At 40.2% G+C, this 17,259-nt stretch overlaps 1 protein-coding gene across 6 annotated transcripts in view; it reads right to left on the bottom strand.

Annotated features, from left to right (window-relative positions):
* Myo1b (myosin IB) overlaps window positions 1-17,259 on the bottom strand; it is a 150,902-nt gene that overhangs the window by 121,921 nt on the left and 11,722 nt on the right. For all 6 annotated transcript variants that reach the window (XM_048808199.1, XM_015481163.2, XM_015481165.2 and 3 more), the window contains one exon: window positions 16,452-16,595. In XM_048808199.1, the coding sequence (XP_048664156.1) occupies window positions 16,452-16,586 (135 nt within the window). In that variant the 5' untranslated portion in view covers window positions 16,587-16,595. Of the gene's footprint in view, window positions 1-16,451; window positions 16,596-17,259 lie in introns of those variants that run through there.

Raw genomic sequence — 17,259 nt, 5'->3', positions numbered from 1 at the left:
ATTTTTATGTGGTGCTGAGAATTGAACCCAGTGCCTCATGGGTGCTAGGCAAGCACTCTACCACTGAGGTACACTCCCAGCCTCAAGACAAGACTTTTTAGATTAAAAAAAGTACTTGAATCCTTCCCCTTTTGTTTAAAAAAAAAAAAAGTAATTTTTTTGATTGCAGTCATTTTTAAAATCTATAGATTTTATGTTAGCAGAGAAACCGATTACTGACTTGCTTTTTAAAACCAAACCTCACAGTGGCTAAATTCTTAATAAAAATCTGCCTCTGTGGCATTCTTGCATACAGAACAAACTCGGCTGCTTCAAAAGCAAACTCAAAAGCCATGTGATAAAGTCCAGATTTCTTTCTGTTATTTGTGACTTTTATACATACTTTATGTGCTCCTCCCCACAGCTGTTCCCCTACCACCTAGAATAGGATTTGGTCCATTGTTGATGTCTAATAATTATTGGTTAACTGAATGACTGATTTGCACCAGCACAGTCATTATTAAGAAAGTCAGTGGTTCAAGGCACTGACTCTCATATAATTATTCTTATGTTGGAATATCAAATCAAATTCACTATATACAGCGCCCATTATTTTATGAAGCCTTTATGTCCTGCATTGTCCTTCAACAAATCCTTAAACTATATCCTTTCCTCTGGGGTTTCCTTTCCTACTGTGGTAGACTATTTGTAAAAATGTCCAGAAAAATGCCTTCCATCCCTATATGCATGCTCCCTACAAATCATGACTTTGTCACTCTTTCTATTAAGTTGTAGAATTTATTTGCTCACCCTGAATCTGGACTTGTCCATGTGACTTGATTTGATCAAACAAACATTAAACCAATGAGACCCAAGCAGAGGCTTGAAGCACAACTGTGTAGTAGAGTATGCCCCTCCCCCTTGGTTTTGATAATCTTGGCTAGAGGCCAATGATGTGAATGAGCTTGAGGACCAGAGGACAGGTGGAGAGCCAAGGCACCCTGCCCTCAGCCTGCCAGCTCATAGACATATTAGTGAGGCCCTCCTAAACCACCTTGCCCCAATGGGGCTACCAGATACCAAAAGTCAATAAGGTGATCCTAGAAGAGACCAGCAGAAGTCATAAAAGCTGAACTCAGTTTACCCAGAGAATTATGAGCAAATAATTAGTTGTTTAAGGCCATTAATTTCTGAGACTTATTTGTTACATAGTAACAATAACTGATAACACCTGCATGGCTCACAAAAACCAAAAAAGGGCCAAGCAGGACAAGCCTTAACAATCCAAATAAGCAAACGTTAAAAGAAACTGCACTCTCTCTCCATTCCACTCCCTGTGTATGGTCCAGGTATGTAACTTCTAGCTTGAACTCCCAGGACACCTGTTCTTCCTCTTTATGGGTTTCTTCTTTGAGAGCTCCATTTGCATGAGCTAAAATTTAAATATTCCCATGTGTGTCCGTAGAATAATTCAAACATTCACAATCACAACCGTCCTTCCTCTAAGACACAGAAAGACATTCCTGAGAGTGATGGGCTGGGTGGGGGTTAAAGTCCACTGCAGTTTTAGGCAGCCACATTGAAGGAACTGTAGTACCAGATTAAATCTTTTCAGGGATCAGAATAATAGTGAGTGACAGTTCATTTCTATATCAATAAACATCTGGACTTACAAATGATATCACCGGCATTTTCTTACTGCACCATGCTCTAAAAAGGACAGTAAACAGATTCCTGATTAAGTACCCAGCCTGTCACCTCCATGCTCCTGAACCTCAGCACCAGCAGCCCTCAGGAGTGACCATACCCCAAAACATGACCATGACCATCCCACTGCCCTGTGGGACCAGCCTCTAACATCTAGGATCAGGGAAGGGGAAGTGAAGAGAAGAGAACAAGAAGCAAAGGTGAGAGAAAGAGGAAAAGAAAAGTCCTCTCTCTCCGTAAAAGGCACGTTCAAATAGCAGGTTGTTTTTCACTTCTCAAGGGCAGACATTAAATCCAGAATGTACAAACATTCCTAAGTCAAAACCATCTCCATCTTCATATTTCAAGGATCTCTAGCCCTCCAAACAGATGCCCTCTGAATAACCAAACAATACTTGAGTTTTCCCACTGTGATTAGTACAAGTGACGTCTTTCCTGGAGGACCTTCAACCCAGCAACTCTCCCTCTACAGAGCACAATTCAGAACCCAAAAGAAAGACCCGGAGCACTCAAAACTTGTAACCTAAAGGCCTGCGTGGAATTCTGTAAGAGAGTTCTTCCAAACTCAGTCTGCAGAAGCTCTGTATCAAGGGGCTCAGGAAGGCCTGTGTATTTTATAATGAGTTCCCAGATAAACCAACGCAGCACCAGGATTGAAAATCAATGCTCTCACCTTTAGTGCTCCCAGGACCAGCTTTTACTGGTCTTTCAATTGCAACAACCATGACTGTGCCTCTCTTAACCCATTTCCTATCTCACCTTCCCCTTTAAATATCCTCAGATAATTAACTCTGAAAACATTTTGAAAAGAAAAGAAAAACCCTTCTAGTCCTACTTCCATTTCAGCCACATTTCTAATTGGTACATGGTATCTCAGCACATGACAGGAAAAGAGTAGTTCACGTATAGATTGGGAGACCAAAATGTACCACCCTGTAGCAGTGTATTTCAAATGTTTGATGATGACTCATTGCAAGACACAAAATTTGGAGCTGGGGTTGTGGCTCAGTGATAGAGTACTCACCTAGCACATGTGAGGCACAGATTCAAACCTCAACACCACATAAAAATAAATAAATAAAAATAATAGAAGATGGAGTTTTAAAAAAAAGAAAATTTTCATCACAACCAAGTATGTGTGTATGTACCTAATTATACAGACACACACAACTCTATATGAGATAAAAACTTCACAAAACCCAAATACCCTTAATATATGCAATGCAATGACTTTTTTTTGTTGTTGTTTAATTCTATTCATTACAACACTTTTTAAAAATTGCTGGTCCTAACCCACTAAATGGTTTCCATGAGCCAGTAATGGAATGAAACTTGCAGTTTAAAAAATAGTGCTGCAAGAATATTCCCCTTAACCTTTCTTTTAGTTACTGATTCCCTTGAAATACTAACAAAAGCCATGAATCTTCTCTTTTTTTAAAAAAAAAAAAAAGCACACTTGTATAACCTGCATGTCAAGTTCGCACACAGTTGATAAACAGGTTAAGAATTCCCACCTCAAGGGAAGAAACAAAAGTCACTGATAGAAAAGGGAAAGATGTCAAAAAAGAAAGAAAAGAAATGATCATGATAATTCTAAAACCATAAAATGTTCACAGTAAGTAAGACCCAAATGCCAGGCTCTGCCAGCCCTGAGAGTGTGTTATCACTTTGAATCAGAACAGTATTCAGATTCAACGGCCAAAGGGAAAGAAAGTAGCCTGGTTTTGACTACAAGGATACATACATTTTGGAATTACATCTAACCAAAAACTTAAAAAGTGAAGCGCAGCTTTAATATTTTGAGTCTCAATAACATGGAACAGTTCTCTACAAGGCCACATAAATAAAACATCAGTACACACAGAGAAGTCAGAATGGTGTCACAACTTTTAAACCACAGTTCTTCCCAGCCAGGATTAAAATCTTCAGAAACTCTACTGCCTCAAAGTGGACATTTCAATTGCCCATATGAATTTTAAAATAAAATTATTACTAAACCATAAAATACAAAGGAAGAAATCAACCATAACCTGTGTGCACCATGAAAAGAAGTCTGATGCTTTTTCAAAGATGAAATTTTTCCAAAACAATTTTTTTAAGGCCCTGCTTTGCTGGGGCTTTAACTAGGCATCCCATCTGCGTATCTACTCAGTTTTCTTCAGAATGAATTTTAACTATTTGTTCACATGTATCTGGAGTTCTTGAAAACTCATCTCTAGGGACTGGGGTTGTGGTTCAGTGGTAGAGCGCTTGCCTAGCACGTGTGAGGCACTGGGTTCAATCTTCAGCACCACATAAAAATAAATAAATAAAATAAAGGTATTAAAAAAAAAAAAAACTCAACTCTACACCTACACCTATTAAAGTGCTGACAAATAATCTATAGTTATGCACCTTTTAACCAAATTATTCCTAAACCCATACAATATAGTTATGAACTTTCTCTTAATCTTAATGTCCTTAACAATGTAGCATCAAGGACACATTAACTAGCAGAAGTGTATTCAGACAAGGAGCCAATTATCAGTTCCTTTTCATCAGAGCATGCAATCCAAGCTGGTGGTTAGGCTTAGAAGGCTCTGGCAAAAAGTGGTCTAAAAGGAGCCCCTAATCCCAGGAAACCTGGGCTACACAAAGCATCTTTGTTATGGTTTGGACACAACATGTCCCCCAAAAGCTCATGTGTGAGATAATCCAAGAACACTCAGAGGGGAACAGATTAGACTGAGGAACAACTTTGATCCACTCATATGGATTAACGTGGTGGTAACAGTAAGCAGGTAGAGTGTGGCTGGAGGAGGTAGGTCACAGGGGTGGCATGCCTGTGAGTATATATTTTCTCTCTGGGGACGGGAGCTCTGTCTCTCTGCTTCTTGACTGTCATATCCGGAATTGCTTTCCTTTGCCATGCCCTTCTGCCATGATGTTCTGCCTCACCTTGGGCCCAGAGCAAAAGAGTCAGCCATCTATGCACTGAGACCTCTGAAACCACAAGCCCCGAATAAACTTTCCCTTCTCTAAATTGCTTTTATCAGGTCTTTGGGTCATAGTAACTAAAAAGCTGACTTAGTCTTCAACCTTCGTATACTGAAGTGCTACTCTGATGTCCAGAAACCAGACCTCCTGAGGGATGATGAAATTCTCAGACCTCCAGGAAGGGGTAAAAAGAAAAAAGGAAACAATCTTCTATTGCAGAGGAAACTTTTCATCTCAACAGAAAAGATTCCATCATAATCATCCCTTAACATCAGAGAAGGAAATCAGGAAAGAGGCAACAAAACAGGCAATTTATCTACATACCTTACGTAATTCGGTCACATAATCTAAAATGAATGAAAGAAATATTAAAGAAGGTATGGGAGTCCCCTAAGTCTGAATCTCTAAATCATGCTACTTTCACCTCTGTAATAGTAACAGCTCAAATGCAGGATGTCTCAGATCTTAGGAAAAAATTACCCATCACATAGCTGCACAAACTGATCCCTAGACTGAGTTTGGGCTACAACCATTTAGCAAGCAAGCAACAAACTTATTAACAGCTCACTTTATGAAAACATCATGTTAGACATAATGAGAAATAAAAGAATGGCCCGTGGTCTGTGCACCTGAGGGGTTCACAACATACCTAAACAGATAAGTCTTTTAAACAGAAAAACAAGTCTAAAAATTAACTACTCTAGCCACTGCAGCAGATGAAAAAGGAATTAAGTGATTCTTGCTAAATGAGTCATGAGTCTTCTTATCTTACTGTCTAAATGAATGCTCTGGGTTTAAATGAAGGGCAGGCCCCTATGAACTGCAGGAGCCCCTGAGGGCTCTAGGGAAGGCAGGGAACCCAAGTAGATCATGAAACCTATCAGCAAGGTACAAGAAAAATGGGGCTCAAGAGTGAGTATGAGCTCAGCTCTAACATGATACAGATAACATAAGGTTTCCCCAAAGAGTGGCATATGAAATTTTAGGTTTAAGGTGACAGTTGAAACACCTCCTTTTTCTTTTATTTTCTTTTTAAATTTTGCTAACATTGTCTGTTTCATATTTATTTTTTAAGGTATGAACTGCCAGGGACTCAAACAGATAGGTGTACACCTATGATCACATCAGCATTATTCACAATAGGCACGAGAGACCCAAATGCTCATCAACAGAAGAATGGAAAAACAAAATGTGGATGATACACACAATGGAACATTATTCAGTCTTAAAAAGGAAGGAAATTCTGACACCTACTACAAATGGATTAAAACATGGACAGAGGCACAAAGGCCAACCCAAGTACATTACAGGGACAGGAAATTGAACAGCTTCAGCCATCCTGTGAGTAATTAAGACTGGGATCAGATCACCAGCACTTTAAAGAAAATAAAAAACAAATAATTTTTTTAAAAAGACTGGGGCCAGATTGTAGCAAGTCTAATTTCAAGGGGAGAGGTTTAAGAGCAGTTTTGAAGTGAAAAATCAGTGTATGCTGAGGGGTCAGATGGCGACACTGGCTGAATTTGAACCAGACCACCCTGACTTAAGTATTTGAATTTCTAACTCAGATTCTATGTCACACCCTATTAGTTATGCTTCTCATCTATCTGGAATAGTGTATAAACTATGGCTCCATATTATCCAGCAAGTTTTTTAGTTTTGTGTGAAACTGGACCCATTATTTAACTTCTCCACACCCCTATGTCTTTCCTCATCTGTTCAGAAATAATGCCATTAATTCCTCCCTCATCCAACTCTGAGGGCGGAAAGAGACTGTGTCGAAGCACTAAACACCACGCATTCTCTAATCACAGCCTATTACAATTACATAAATTCAGGTTGGCTTTCCTGGAATCTATTGGCCTCAGCGAAACAGTCAAGTCAGGAACTCAAATACCTATACAAAAAAATGTTAATATATCTAATAAACTCATTAATAAGTCTCACCTACAATGCCAAAGTCTCGAAGACTCTTATAAAACAGTGTTGGTATATAGGAAACTGATGGTCAGATGAGCACATGAGCTATGTCTTAATGAAACTAATATCAAAATTCTAGAATCCCAAGAAAATAACTATGTGAGACAAGCTGGTAGGAATCTTGGGCAATGACAACAAACTAGATTCTTCATGGTGAGGAATCTACCCTTTTCTGGGGACTCGGATCCTGGGAATTTGATCGCAAGACATGAAAATCAAATTTAGGGGTATAGCTCAGTTGGCAAAGTGCTTCCCTCACAATCACAAGGCCCTGGGTTCAATAATCCCCAGCACCACCCAAAAAAAAAAAAAAAAAAAAAACCTTATATACTGCAGTATATCTGTGAGACTTCCCAAATTCCCTTGAAGAGGGCATTTGTCTTTTGGTTTAAGATATAGTATGATCTACCAAAGCACTTTGGTTGTTTTTACACAGTTCAAAATTGTCCAAAATGGCCTAGATGAAAATTATAAGTATAAGGTCAATAACAGATTTAAGTATCTTTCTGAGACTTATAATTTAAAAAAATGTAATTTAGTGTGAACACTGACTTCTCTGGCCTCAGAAGCACATTTATGAGATATAAATAGCCCACTTGTACAGGGGAAGAAACCGGAGGTACCGGAATGAAATGAATCACCCTTACAATGAGCAGAGTTTCATCCAAAGCTCTACTTCAAAGTTTGTGATGCCAGGAAACAGAACTGTGAAAGAAACAGTTCTTTCACCTGCTGGGCACAGAGATGCACACCCAGGAACCCTTGAAACCTATCAGCAAGGTACAAGAAATGTGGGGCTCAAGAGTGAGTATGAGCTCAGCTCTAACATCAGTGTGCCTTGTCCCCTGTGTGTGCTCCTGCTGCTTTCGCCAGCTGGTCTTCTCACCTACTCCACAGCCAGTCTAATTCGAAGAGTCTAACTTACAGTCTGCTGGTGCATGGCCCATCATGGCTCTCCTGATGTCACCACTGCCAGCATCTTGCTTCTGTTGACATTTTATTTTTTCAGTATTTCTCTGGAGAAAGAATCTATCCCTGTTCATCTTTTTATCCAGGCTGTGCCTTCAATCACTGGCCTCAGATCAGAAACCCGTGAATAGACCAAGAGGTCTTGCAAACCGTGGCTGCAAAAGACATCACCAGGCACTGTGGTCTAGTCTAAGATAGGCCTACACTACCATCATATTATAATCTTTTCTTCCTGGGCTTCCAGTCATTTCAGACTATAAATTAAAGGACTATATATGAGCTCGATGCCACACTGAAATGTCAGCTAAAAATATTTCCCCAGGCAGTCTTTATTTTAGAGCAGGATAATATAACACTGCTATATCTTTACTGAGACAAACTCTGTAATGAGACAAATATTTTCCATACATATACCCTTCTCCAGACATAATACAGCTCTTTACTAAAGTACTGAGTGATCCTGGTTTTAGATATATTACTTGCTACCAGTCTGAAAAATGTGGTTAACTGAGAGCAGCAATACAATAAAAATGAAATCTGTATAATGAATAACAGAAAAGAAGGGAGAGTAGGAGGCCCAGAGGGAAATGAAGAAAGAGAAAGGCTCTTGCTATGGTTTACTAGTGGTGTGGTTGTCCCCTGGTGCTGGAAGCCTGGTCTAGGGTGTGGCAGTGTTGAGATGGTAGAAATTAAGAGATGGGCCCAGAAGGAAGTACTCAGGTCATTGGGGGCATCACCCTTAGAAGAAATGTAGGTTAGCTCCTTTTGAGAGAGGGCTGTCATAAAATGAGTGACTCTGGCCCATGAATCGCTGTTTTCCTGCCTCACCATATGATTTCTTCTGTGTACAGCCATGATGTCCCCTTCTGTTTCTCTGCCAAACTGGGATACAGTCAGGAGACCCTCACCAGGACACCAGCAGCATGCTGTTTGGACCCTCCAGCCACCAGGATCATGAGCCAAATAAAAACCTCTTTACTCACTTTAGAAATACCCAGCCTCAGGTACAGTTAGCAACAGAAAATGGGCTAAGACAAATCTAACAAAAGAAAATCTCCATGTCTAAAACCTCAGAGAAAACCCATTGTGGTTTTCCAAGCTTTTTAGATAGTCATGGCACCTATAACATACACCACTCCTACTATGTGTCAGGCCTTGGACTAAGACGCCCCTTCATCTCCACCACAACTCCACAGGTCAGCATCACAACACCTATTTTACAGATGAGAGAACTTCATCAATTTACAGTGGTCCCAGTGGCTGGGGGTGGCCAACATGCAAACCTAACTCTCTCAGCCCAAAGCCCAGGCCTCTCCCAAGATGCCACATGATGGCTCACCCTTCACCTCCTCCAAAGCACAGTTTAATAGACAAAATATCTTCTCTTTAAAAGTCAAGATTACCATCAGGCTTGGTGGCACACACCTGTAATCCCAGTGACTTGGGAGGCTGAGGCAGGAGGATCATGAGTTCAAAGCCAGCCTCAGCAATGGTGAGGCACTAACCAACTCAGTGAGATCTTTAAATAAAATACAAAATAGAGCTGGGGATTTGGCTCAGTGGTCCAGGACCCCTGAGTTCAAACACTGGTACCCAAAAGCAAAAAAAAAGTACAGATAGCTGAAACAGATGCATACATATGTATGGAGGGGAAAGTTAAACCAGCCACAAAACTGGCTACATGCTCCTTGGATGAATGGCTATCTCTTCCTCCTCTACCTTGTGTGCTCATTAAGGTAAAGGACCATGCACCCAGCATCACAGTGATTGGGATAAAAATATTATTTCCCAAGATCTTCTCCCACCTTCCCAAGGGGCTGGGGGGTGGGGGATGATCCTTCTAGTTGCTAATACTTTCTTTTGACTTTATAAGCCAGCATCATGTAATGATCATCTGTAACTTGAGAACCAAACGTACTTGTTCCATGTCACTACACTGTTGAGGGCTAACTCAACACAAGGCAGGAATCCTGAATGTCACCTCCAATATTCATCCAGGTCATTTAGAGGCTGCCTTGTTCCAAAGCTAATACATAATTCAATATAATATCCAATTATTTAGACAACTGAAAAGATTTTCATATTAGTGATGTCAAGTCAACAGGACTATCATCAAAAACACGAACTCTGCAGTCAAACTTTCTGGGTATAAATCCTAGCTCCACCTCCTACTTACTGTGTAACCTTGGGGCAAGTTTCTTAGCCTCTCTGAGCCTCAGTTTGCTCATATATAAAATTAAGATAATTTTTAAAACTAGAGCACTCTATGAGAAATAAATTAACTAAAACATGAAAGGGCTCAAAAGAGCATCTGGTGCCAGCAAAGGCGTATTAAATGTTTATTGTTATCCTTTATCATTTTACCAATGAGAAACCAGTTTCCAAGGAATTTAGAGACATTCCCCAGGTCTCAGACATAACAGATGGCAGCTCCAGAACTGGAGCTGCTCCTCCCCACTATTTCCAACAAAAGACACTTCTATAGCTGATGTGAGGGCTTTATTTCCTCCAGATTGAACTTCAGGTATGGCTTCAACCAGAATATTTAAATTAACATAATATAAATATTACACAAATGTTTCACATACTCTATAGGGCTTGCAAGATGAAAGAACTAAGGTTGGTAAATAACCGATAAATGCATATCAACTTAAATTATAAGAGGAAGAAAATTTCCAGTCACCAAAGGTTGATGAGAAAGCCTGCCTGAGTTGAAACTGAGAAGTTATTATCAAAAATGACTGTTATTATAAAAGTGTCCAGGAGATGGATTGTGCTCAGAAATTAGACACAATATTTCTCTTTGAATTCCTAATTTACTGTTCTCTACCAGCTCTATCTAGCCTTGTAATGTTGTGTCTCCATCCCAAACACCAAAGCCATATTCATGAAAACACACACAGTTTGTTCTCCTGTGTGCTTGGGTCTACCTCTTCAAGGAGCTGAGTGCTGCTGGTGGCACTGGGATCCCACACAGTCACACCTACGCCCTTCATGACAATGAGTCCTACAGACCTCCTTTCTTCCCTGCTGGGTCTAGGTAGGAATGGAGGTAGCATTAAAGGCTGCCCTTATTTCACTCAAACCTTGGTGGATCTAGATTCTCTGCAGAAAAAAAAAAAAAACCTCCTCCTATTTCCAACTGTAAAACAGGAAAATTAGTCTTTAATCAAACAAATATAATGTGGAAGATCACCCCCCATACTCTATGTACCACTGTTACTTCTGGGAATGGGATAAGAGTACTATTGGAAGAAAATTCATTTTCATGCAATGTATGCCTGCAACATTTGAAATTTTTTTTCAAAAGGCTTTGTTACTTTTCTATTTTCCCCCCCAAAAGACTTCTTAAGAGCTGGGGCTGGGGCTGGGGCTCAGCGGTAGTGCACTTGCCTGGCATGTGTGAGGCACTGGGTTCAATTCTCAGCACCACGTAGAAATAAATAAAGGTCTATCAACAACTAAAAAAATATTTAAAAAAAAAAAAAGACTTCTTAAAAGGGAATTTTAAAATGAAAAAAAAATTGGAGAACATTTTGGGTAGTTGGAATAACACTCAGTAAGACTTTGAACTCCAGTTCTGATCTCTACCAGCAACCTCATGAGCTTAGAAAAGGTCTGAATCTCAGATGGAACTGCAGCCCCAGCCAACACCTTCATGAGTCTGATAAGACATCGTACAGAGAAACCAGTAAACTAAGTCACTAAAATTTATGGCAATTTGTTTTGCATGGGAAAAATAATCCATTTATACCAAACATAAATATTTAAATATTCCCAGGAATATGGATGTTAAACTGATACAGATTACCATGTATATAAATGAAAGGTACTTTTAAAATTTCAAATAAATATATAAATGCTAACCAGTAGTATAAAGTATATAAAGTACTTATATTTGAGTATCTTTCATAAATGTGCCTGGTCCTAGTCTCAGGGGGATTCTAATTCTAGCACTAACTTCTAAACACTAAGACAACTTTTCCCAGACTTTCAAAGCAGACACTCTCACAAGGACAATTGGTTTGACACAAGCTCCTAAAATTGGGCTAATTCAGACTACATATCTGATGATCCCCAACCTGACAATTCAGACAGAAAACAAACTAAATTTATTGGTGGGCACCAAAAATACTTCTCGTCAAAGAGCAGACACCTTGGTTCTTCAGTTTCCAAATTTGCCCTGGGCCTTGTTCTTCCTAAATTGCAGCCTTCCTATTCCTGAACAGAACCGCTGTCCTGACCAGTCACCCTAAAAACAGCCGGTGTCTGTCTGGATCTCAGCTCCACCACCTCCCACAACACAATACAAGTCCACACGAAATCCTGCCACCACTGCAATCCAGCTTGCGCACGGGGGTGGGGAGGCCGGAAGAAGGTCTGACAAAGGACAGAAAGCATACAGAAAAGCAGCGCTCGGGAATGTCAGGACTGGCGTTTCCCAGCCATTGACCCCACACAGAGCCTGCCAGACCAAAAGGCATGTCCTGCAGCTGGCCCCAGCTTGAGCCACTCTCTGCCAAGAGGGAAGAACAAAAGCAAACAGCCTCTGACCCTGGGTATCACCCATCTGCCCAACCTTTCCTTTCACCTCAGCTCACCTGATCCTCCTGCACCCCAACTGAACAGCCCACCGGTCTTATTGCAAAGATCTTCTGGAACTGCTCAGATTTGGAGACTCTTGTGGGGGTCACAAATGGCTATGAACCAATTTATTTAAACAAGCATGTGAACCCACCTCAAAGCAAAGAGCAGATATTCCAGGAGCATGCATTTTACTCAAAGAAGGGTTGTGAGGTCTATAAGAGATTAAAATAAACCCATATGCATTACAGAACAGAAGAAAACTCTGAATTACTTCTGGCAGCAAAGATGTCAGCAAAACTTGCCTAGAGCAGACAGACTTCAACTATGCTCCAGATTCCCTGAAAGACCTATTTACCTCTGCCATTAGAAGTTCACCCGTGGAAATGTCTGGGAAGTGTGCCTCAGGGTGCACTTGCAGCCTAGGAGTCATGTGATGATTGCTCCCCGTGGGTCACATCCTTCAGCATGGCAGCAACATCAATGAAGCCACTTCATTTCAAAATTCCCTATCACACTAACCAGGAGTTTACAGTAAGCCTCCTCCTCAGCATCCACTGCCCTTCTCCTCCTAGTATGTTGACAGATAACTCACACAGCCCGTGTTCTTTGGAAAAGCTGACCCAAACCCAATCCTGGAGTTAGATGACATTTTGTTAAGCCACTTGGCTCATTCTTGTCATCTGGCCATGCTCATTAGATTCAGGAGAGTATGTGACTCAAGTGAGCTAATCAGAGTGAACCCCAGCACTCTGGCGTGGACTGCTACAATGGAAGCATCCACTTCCCTTTGGATAGCAGCATACAAATGCAGAGCATGGACTGCTGCAGCTGCTTTGCCTCAAAGAAGCCTTTCTGAGGCATGAATGAAGCAACAACCATGGAGGCAAAGCATCTGGGAAGCAAGAAGTAAAGTCCTTGGTGATATCAGTGAACCACAAAGTCAAAGCAATTCTGAAAGCAGAGCTACTTCTGGACTTCCAGGAATACAAGTGAACACATCTCCTTTTATTATGTAGACCAGATTGGGCTGGGTGACCGCTATAGCGACAAGGAACACATTCTAACACAATCCGACATTCTGACAAGTTCCAAAAAGTCTCATCCTACCCAAAGCTTCAAGTTTAGTGTGCTCACAAGAAAGCTGACCTTGCAGTGAGCTGAAGACAGATCCAAAGGACCACTGGGGGTTGAGAATGTTCTGGAAAGTTGATAACACACATCTAGGGCAAAGCAATTGCTCCTGAGAGCTCTGTGAAAGTGGGGACTAGTTCTTACTTCTTGATATGTAGAGGGAGGAAGGAGGATGAGACAGATGGCAGGATGAAAGAACAGGGTTCCCTGACCTAGGGCTGGTTCACATGGGAGACTACTGGAGACTGCTGAGGTTTGGGCCATACCCAGAGGTTAAAAGTCAAACATCCTTCCATTCACAGCCCCCTTATCAACCATGGTTCTGAACATGACAATTCGATATGTTGCATGAGGGTTCCTCCTAGAAAGTCACTCAAAGTATAAAACAAAGCTATAAAGCTATAAAAGGGATTTTTTTTTTCTAACTGCAACTTCATTTTCTGAGAATGAATTAAAAAACAAAGCTAGTACAAGGCAATAAGATGTCATGTTAACTCAGCCTTGAGTATCACGCTAAACAATTCTATAGCAATCCATGAACAAAAGCAAAGCAGGAATATCATCAGAATGAGAACCAGAAATAGATTTCCTAAGGGTGGGTTATATGACATGTGAGGCGCTGGGAAGCAAGGTAATCAAGTTTATCATGCAGGGTTTTTTTTAATTACAAAAGCTATATTAAGTGCTATAACACAGAGGTCTAAAAGAATAATCCTATCTGTTGCCATAGCCCTATCCACCCTATCATGTACCCAAAGTTAACAAGCCTTTCTCTGAATACATACAAACACATACAAACATAGGTACAATTATAAATCTCCACTTAAAAAATAGGAACACACTACATACATTATAATCAGCCTTTTTTTAATACTTAAAAATAAAAACTGTCTCGCCCTCCAACATGTTACATATTTAAAGTTACAAAATGAAAGCATACATCTCATGGAAATAGTAGCCTGTGAGCATCATGGAAAACATTAATTGATATCAATACCTAGAAACAGAAGTCAGTTCTCTGCTTTTGTTTTAACCAGAAAGAGCATTCCAAGAATAGTTTAGAAAATAAAATTATATACAGCTGAAACCCAGACATTTCGTCTGCTAAAGACTCACGAATGTTAACACTTGGTATTTTGTTAAAAAGGAGACTGTTTTATTTTTTAGTGGCCTCAACAAACCAGGTATTCAAGTGCACGAAAAGTTCTCCTCTCCATCCTATTTTCAATTCATCTAAAAGTGAACTGTGCTTCTTAGAGCCAAAAAGAAAAATGATAAGTAACGTTAGTTACAATCTAATCAATTCCTCCTATCTCCATCTCAGATACCAGTGTTTAAAGGCTGTCTTTTATGTGCTATCAGACCACACTTTCAATTAAAGCTGCAGAACCATCAGGCTTTCCCACCTGAAAGCAGGACTGCTGCACTGGGAGGGAAAAATGACACCGAGCCTCACTGCCAAACCAAACAATGCCTCTGCCCTGCTCACAGCACCCTTTTATACCTTTTCCATATGAATCAGCATTTTAAACAACCTCTAAACTGTAACTACACCTCAGTTCAGTATCCAGTTATCAAATTAATAGTCCAAAAGTAGGATACACACACACATACACACACACACACACACACACACACACGCCTCAGGTTACCATCAACTTTCCCCAACAATACCTCAAGAAGGATGAAAAGTTCAATTTCCAGATGATGGCTCACTATCATGAAGAAATTAGTTACCCAAACTTATCCTGGAAACATGCTGGGTACTGTGGTCTGAATGTCTGTGTTCCTCCAAAATTTGTATGTGAAAACCTAATCACCACTGTGATGGCTTTAGGAGGTACGGTCTTTGGGACGTGATCAGGCCATAGGTGGAGGTTAGTCTAAAAGAGGCTTCCACCATGAGAGGGCACAGGGAGCAGGAACCATCTATGAACCAAGAGGCAGGTCCTTTTCCTCACCAGACACTGAATCTACCAGTCCCTTCACCTCAGACTCCCCAGAATTGGGAAAAAAATTTTTCTGTTGTTTATAAACTATCCAATTTACATTATTTTGTTATAGCAATCTAAACAGACTAACACAGGTGTCTAAAGAGAAAGAAAAGCTGTTATGTGACAGAAAGCCATATAACATAATTTTCGCATGATTTTTAAAATATATTAGCTTCCACAAAAGCTATAGTTGTTCTTATTTGTATCTCCATTTGTTTATTTACTTATTTATATTTCTTCCCCAAATTAATTTTTTAAAAAAATGAAGCATGTCTCAATAATCCAGTTCTTCTCCATGTACAGATACACATTTTTTAAAAAGGAAAAAAAGAACTCAGAAGCAAGACAAAATCTATTAAAGCCATTTCCAGCCAATCTTTCCCATTTCCTTCTCAGCTACTGATGTGTGGGACTGAAGCCCCATCTCCTTGGTTAACAATATAAGCTTTACCTCCACAGATGCAAGTGCTGTGCTTTATGCAAACTCCTGAAAAGCTTCAGATAAATCTATCTTTAAATGTTTTAAATGTATTTACAGAACTTGCTAAAGTAACACCGTGAAATCCCTTATAAAGAATTTTTACAAGAGTTTTCTACTGTTGTCTATATTTATATGACTGCATTGTGTATATGGCATTGTACTATTCCCAAGCACATATTTGTATCTGGTAATTTGCTCCTGTCCCTATCAAAGACAAATGTCAAGACGATTCATATCAAGACAGTTCATTGCCTTGCATTTTAATGAGTAGCTTCTCAATGCTTAAACTTTACTAATATTAGGAAGGCATGCAAGATGTCTATGGATTTCAGAACCCCATCTACACAGATGTTCTTCAGTGGGCGGGAACTAAAATATTCCACTTGCTTTAGAATTTCCCCAAGACCCTGCACAATACACTGGATACAGCTGACATTCTTTAAACATCATTAGGAAAGATTCTTGACTCTAATCAATATTACTCATGTGCCAAATCAGCAAACACTCAAAACTCTCTCTGAGGGTATAAACAAATACTTCTGGACTCTAAGGAACAAAGAGAGAAGAAAAGTCTGAAATAGGAAAGCCAGCTCTCTTCTTCAGCACACAGAGTCTAAACACCATAGGTGAACTGCATGTGTACTCACATATATTTCATTATGATCAAAACGCTTCTTGAGGTTGTTGATGAAGGTCTCCTCATTGAGAGGTTCTAGAAGAACCATATCTCCAACTCCAATCATATTGTCCAGAAGTGACGTCTTCACCTCCATTTTGGCCATGGTCTTCCACTGTAGGAGAGAGGGAAAGGAGTCACTTTAATTGAGCAAAATTATTTCAGATGGGTTCTTGGCACCAATGGAGAAATGACCCTGACATGACTCATGTCATAACCTCTCCTTCCCGAAGACCTACGTCAGAGGCCTCTGACATGTTGCTATTGCGCCATTTGCCAACCTGCTGCCAAAAGTGAACCTCCTGCCCAGTCCATTCTCCCAGGCAAAGTCCATCCATAGAAAGAGCTACTGGGAAGCCATGGTCTCCATTTTCTTCTTTAGGCCATTCTCCTTTCCATGACAGACTGCCAAACTCCAACAACAGAGTCCAATCCACCCCTCCCAGCCCTTGCACACCAAAGTCAGACTTGAACCCATAAGTCCTCCAAGATGATATCCTCCACATTCCATGATGAAATTCAGAATGCATTTTCCCAAGAAATACTATTTGAAAAATAATGCTGCCAACACTTTTGGGCACTTGCCAGATAGTGGACACTTTACCAAAGAACTTCACACATATTAATTAATTCAATCCTCAAAATAACTCTACAAGGTAAGTATTGTTATCTCCATTATAAGGTAAGAAAATCAAAGCTCAGAGAGATTAAGAAACCTGCCATGATTACTTAGAAGTGGTGTGTCTGTGGCATGCAAGCACTCTGCCACCACTTACAAC

Source organism: Marmota marmota, unplaced genomic scaffold, assembly GCF_001458135.2.
Source record: "Marmota marmota marmota unplaced genomic scaffold, marMar, whole genome shotgun sequence".
NCBI lineage: Eukaryota > Metazoa > Chordata > Mammalia > Rodentia > Sciuridae > Marmota > Marmota marmota.
The sequence above is the reverse complement of the archived record's forward strand: the minus strand, read 5'-3'. Positions and strand labels throughout refer to the sequence as shown.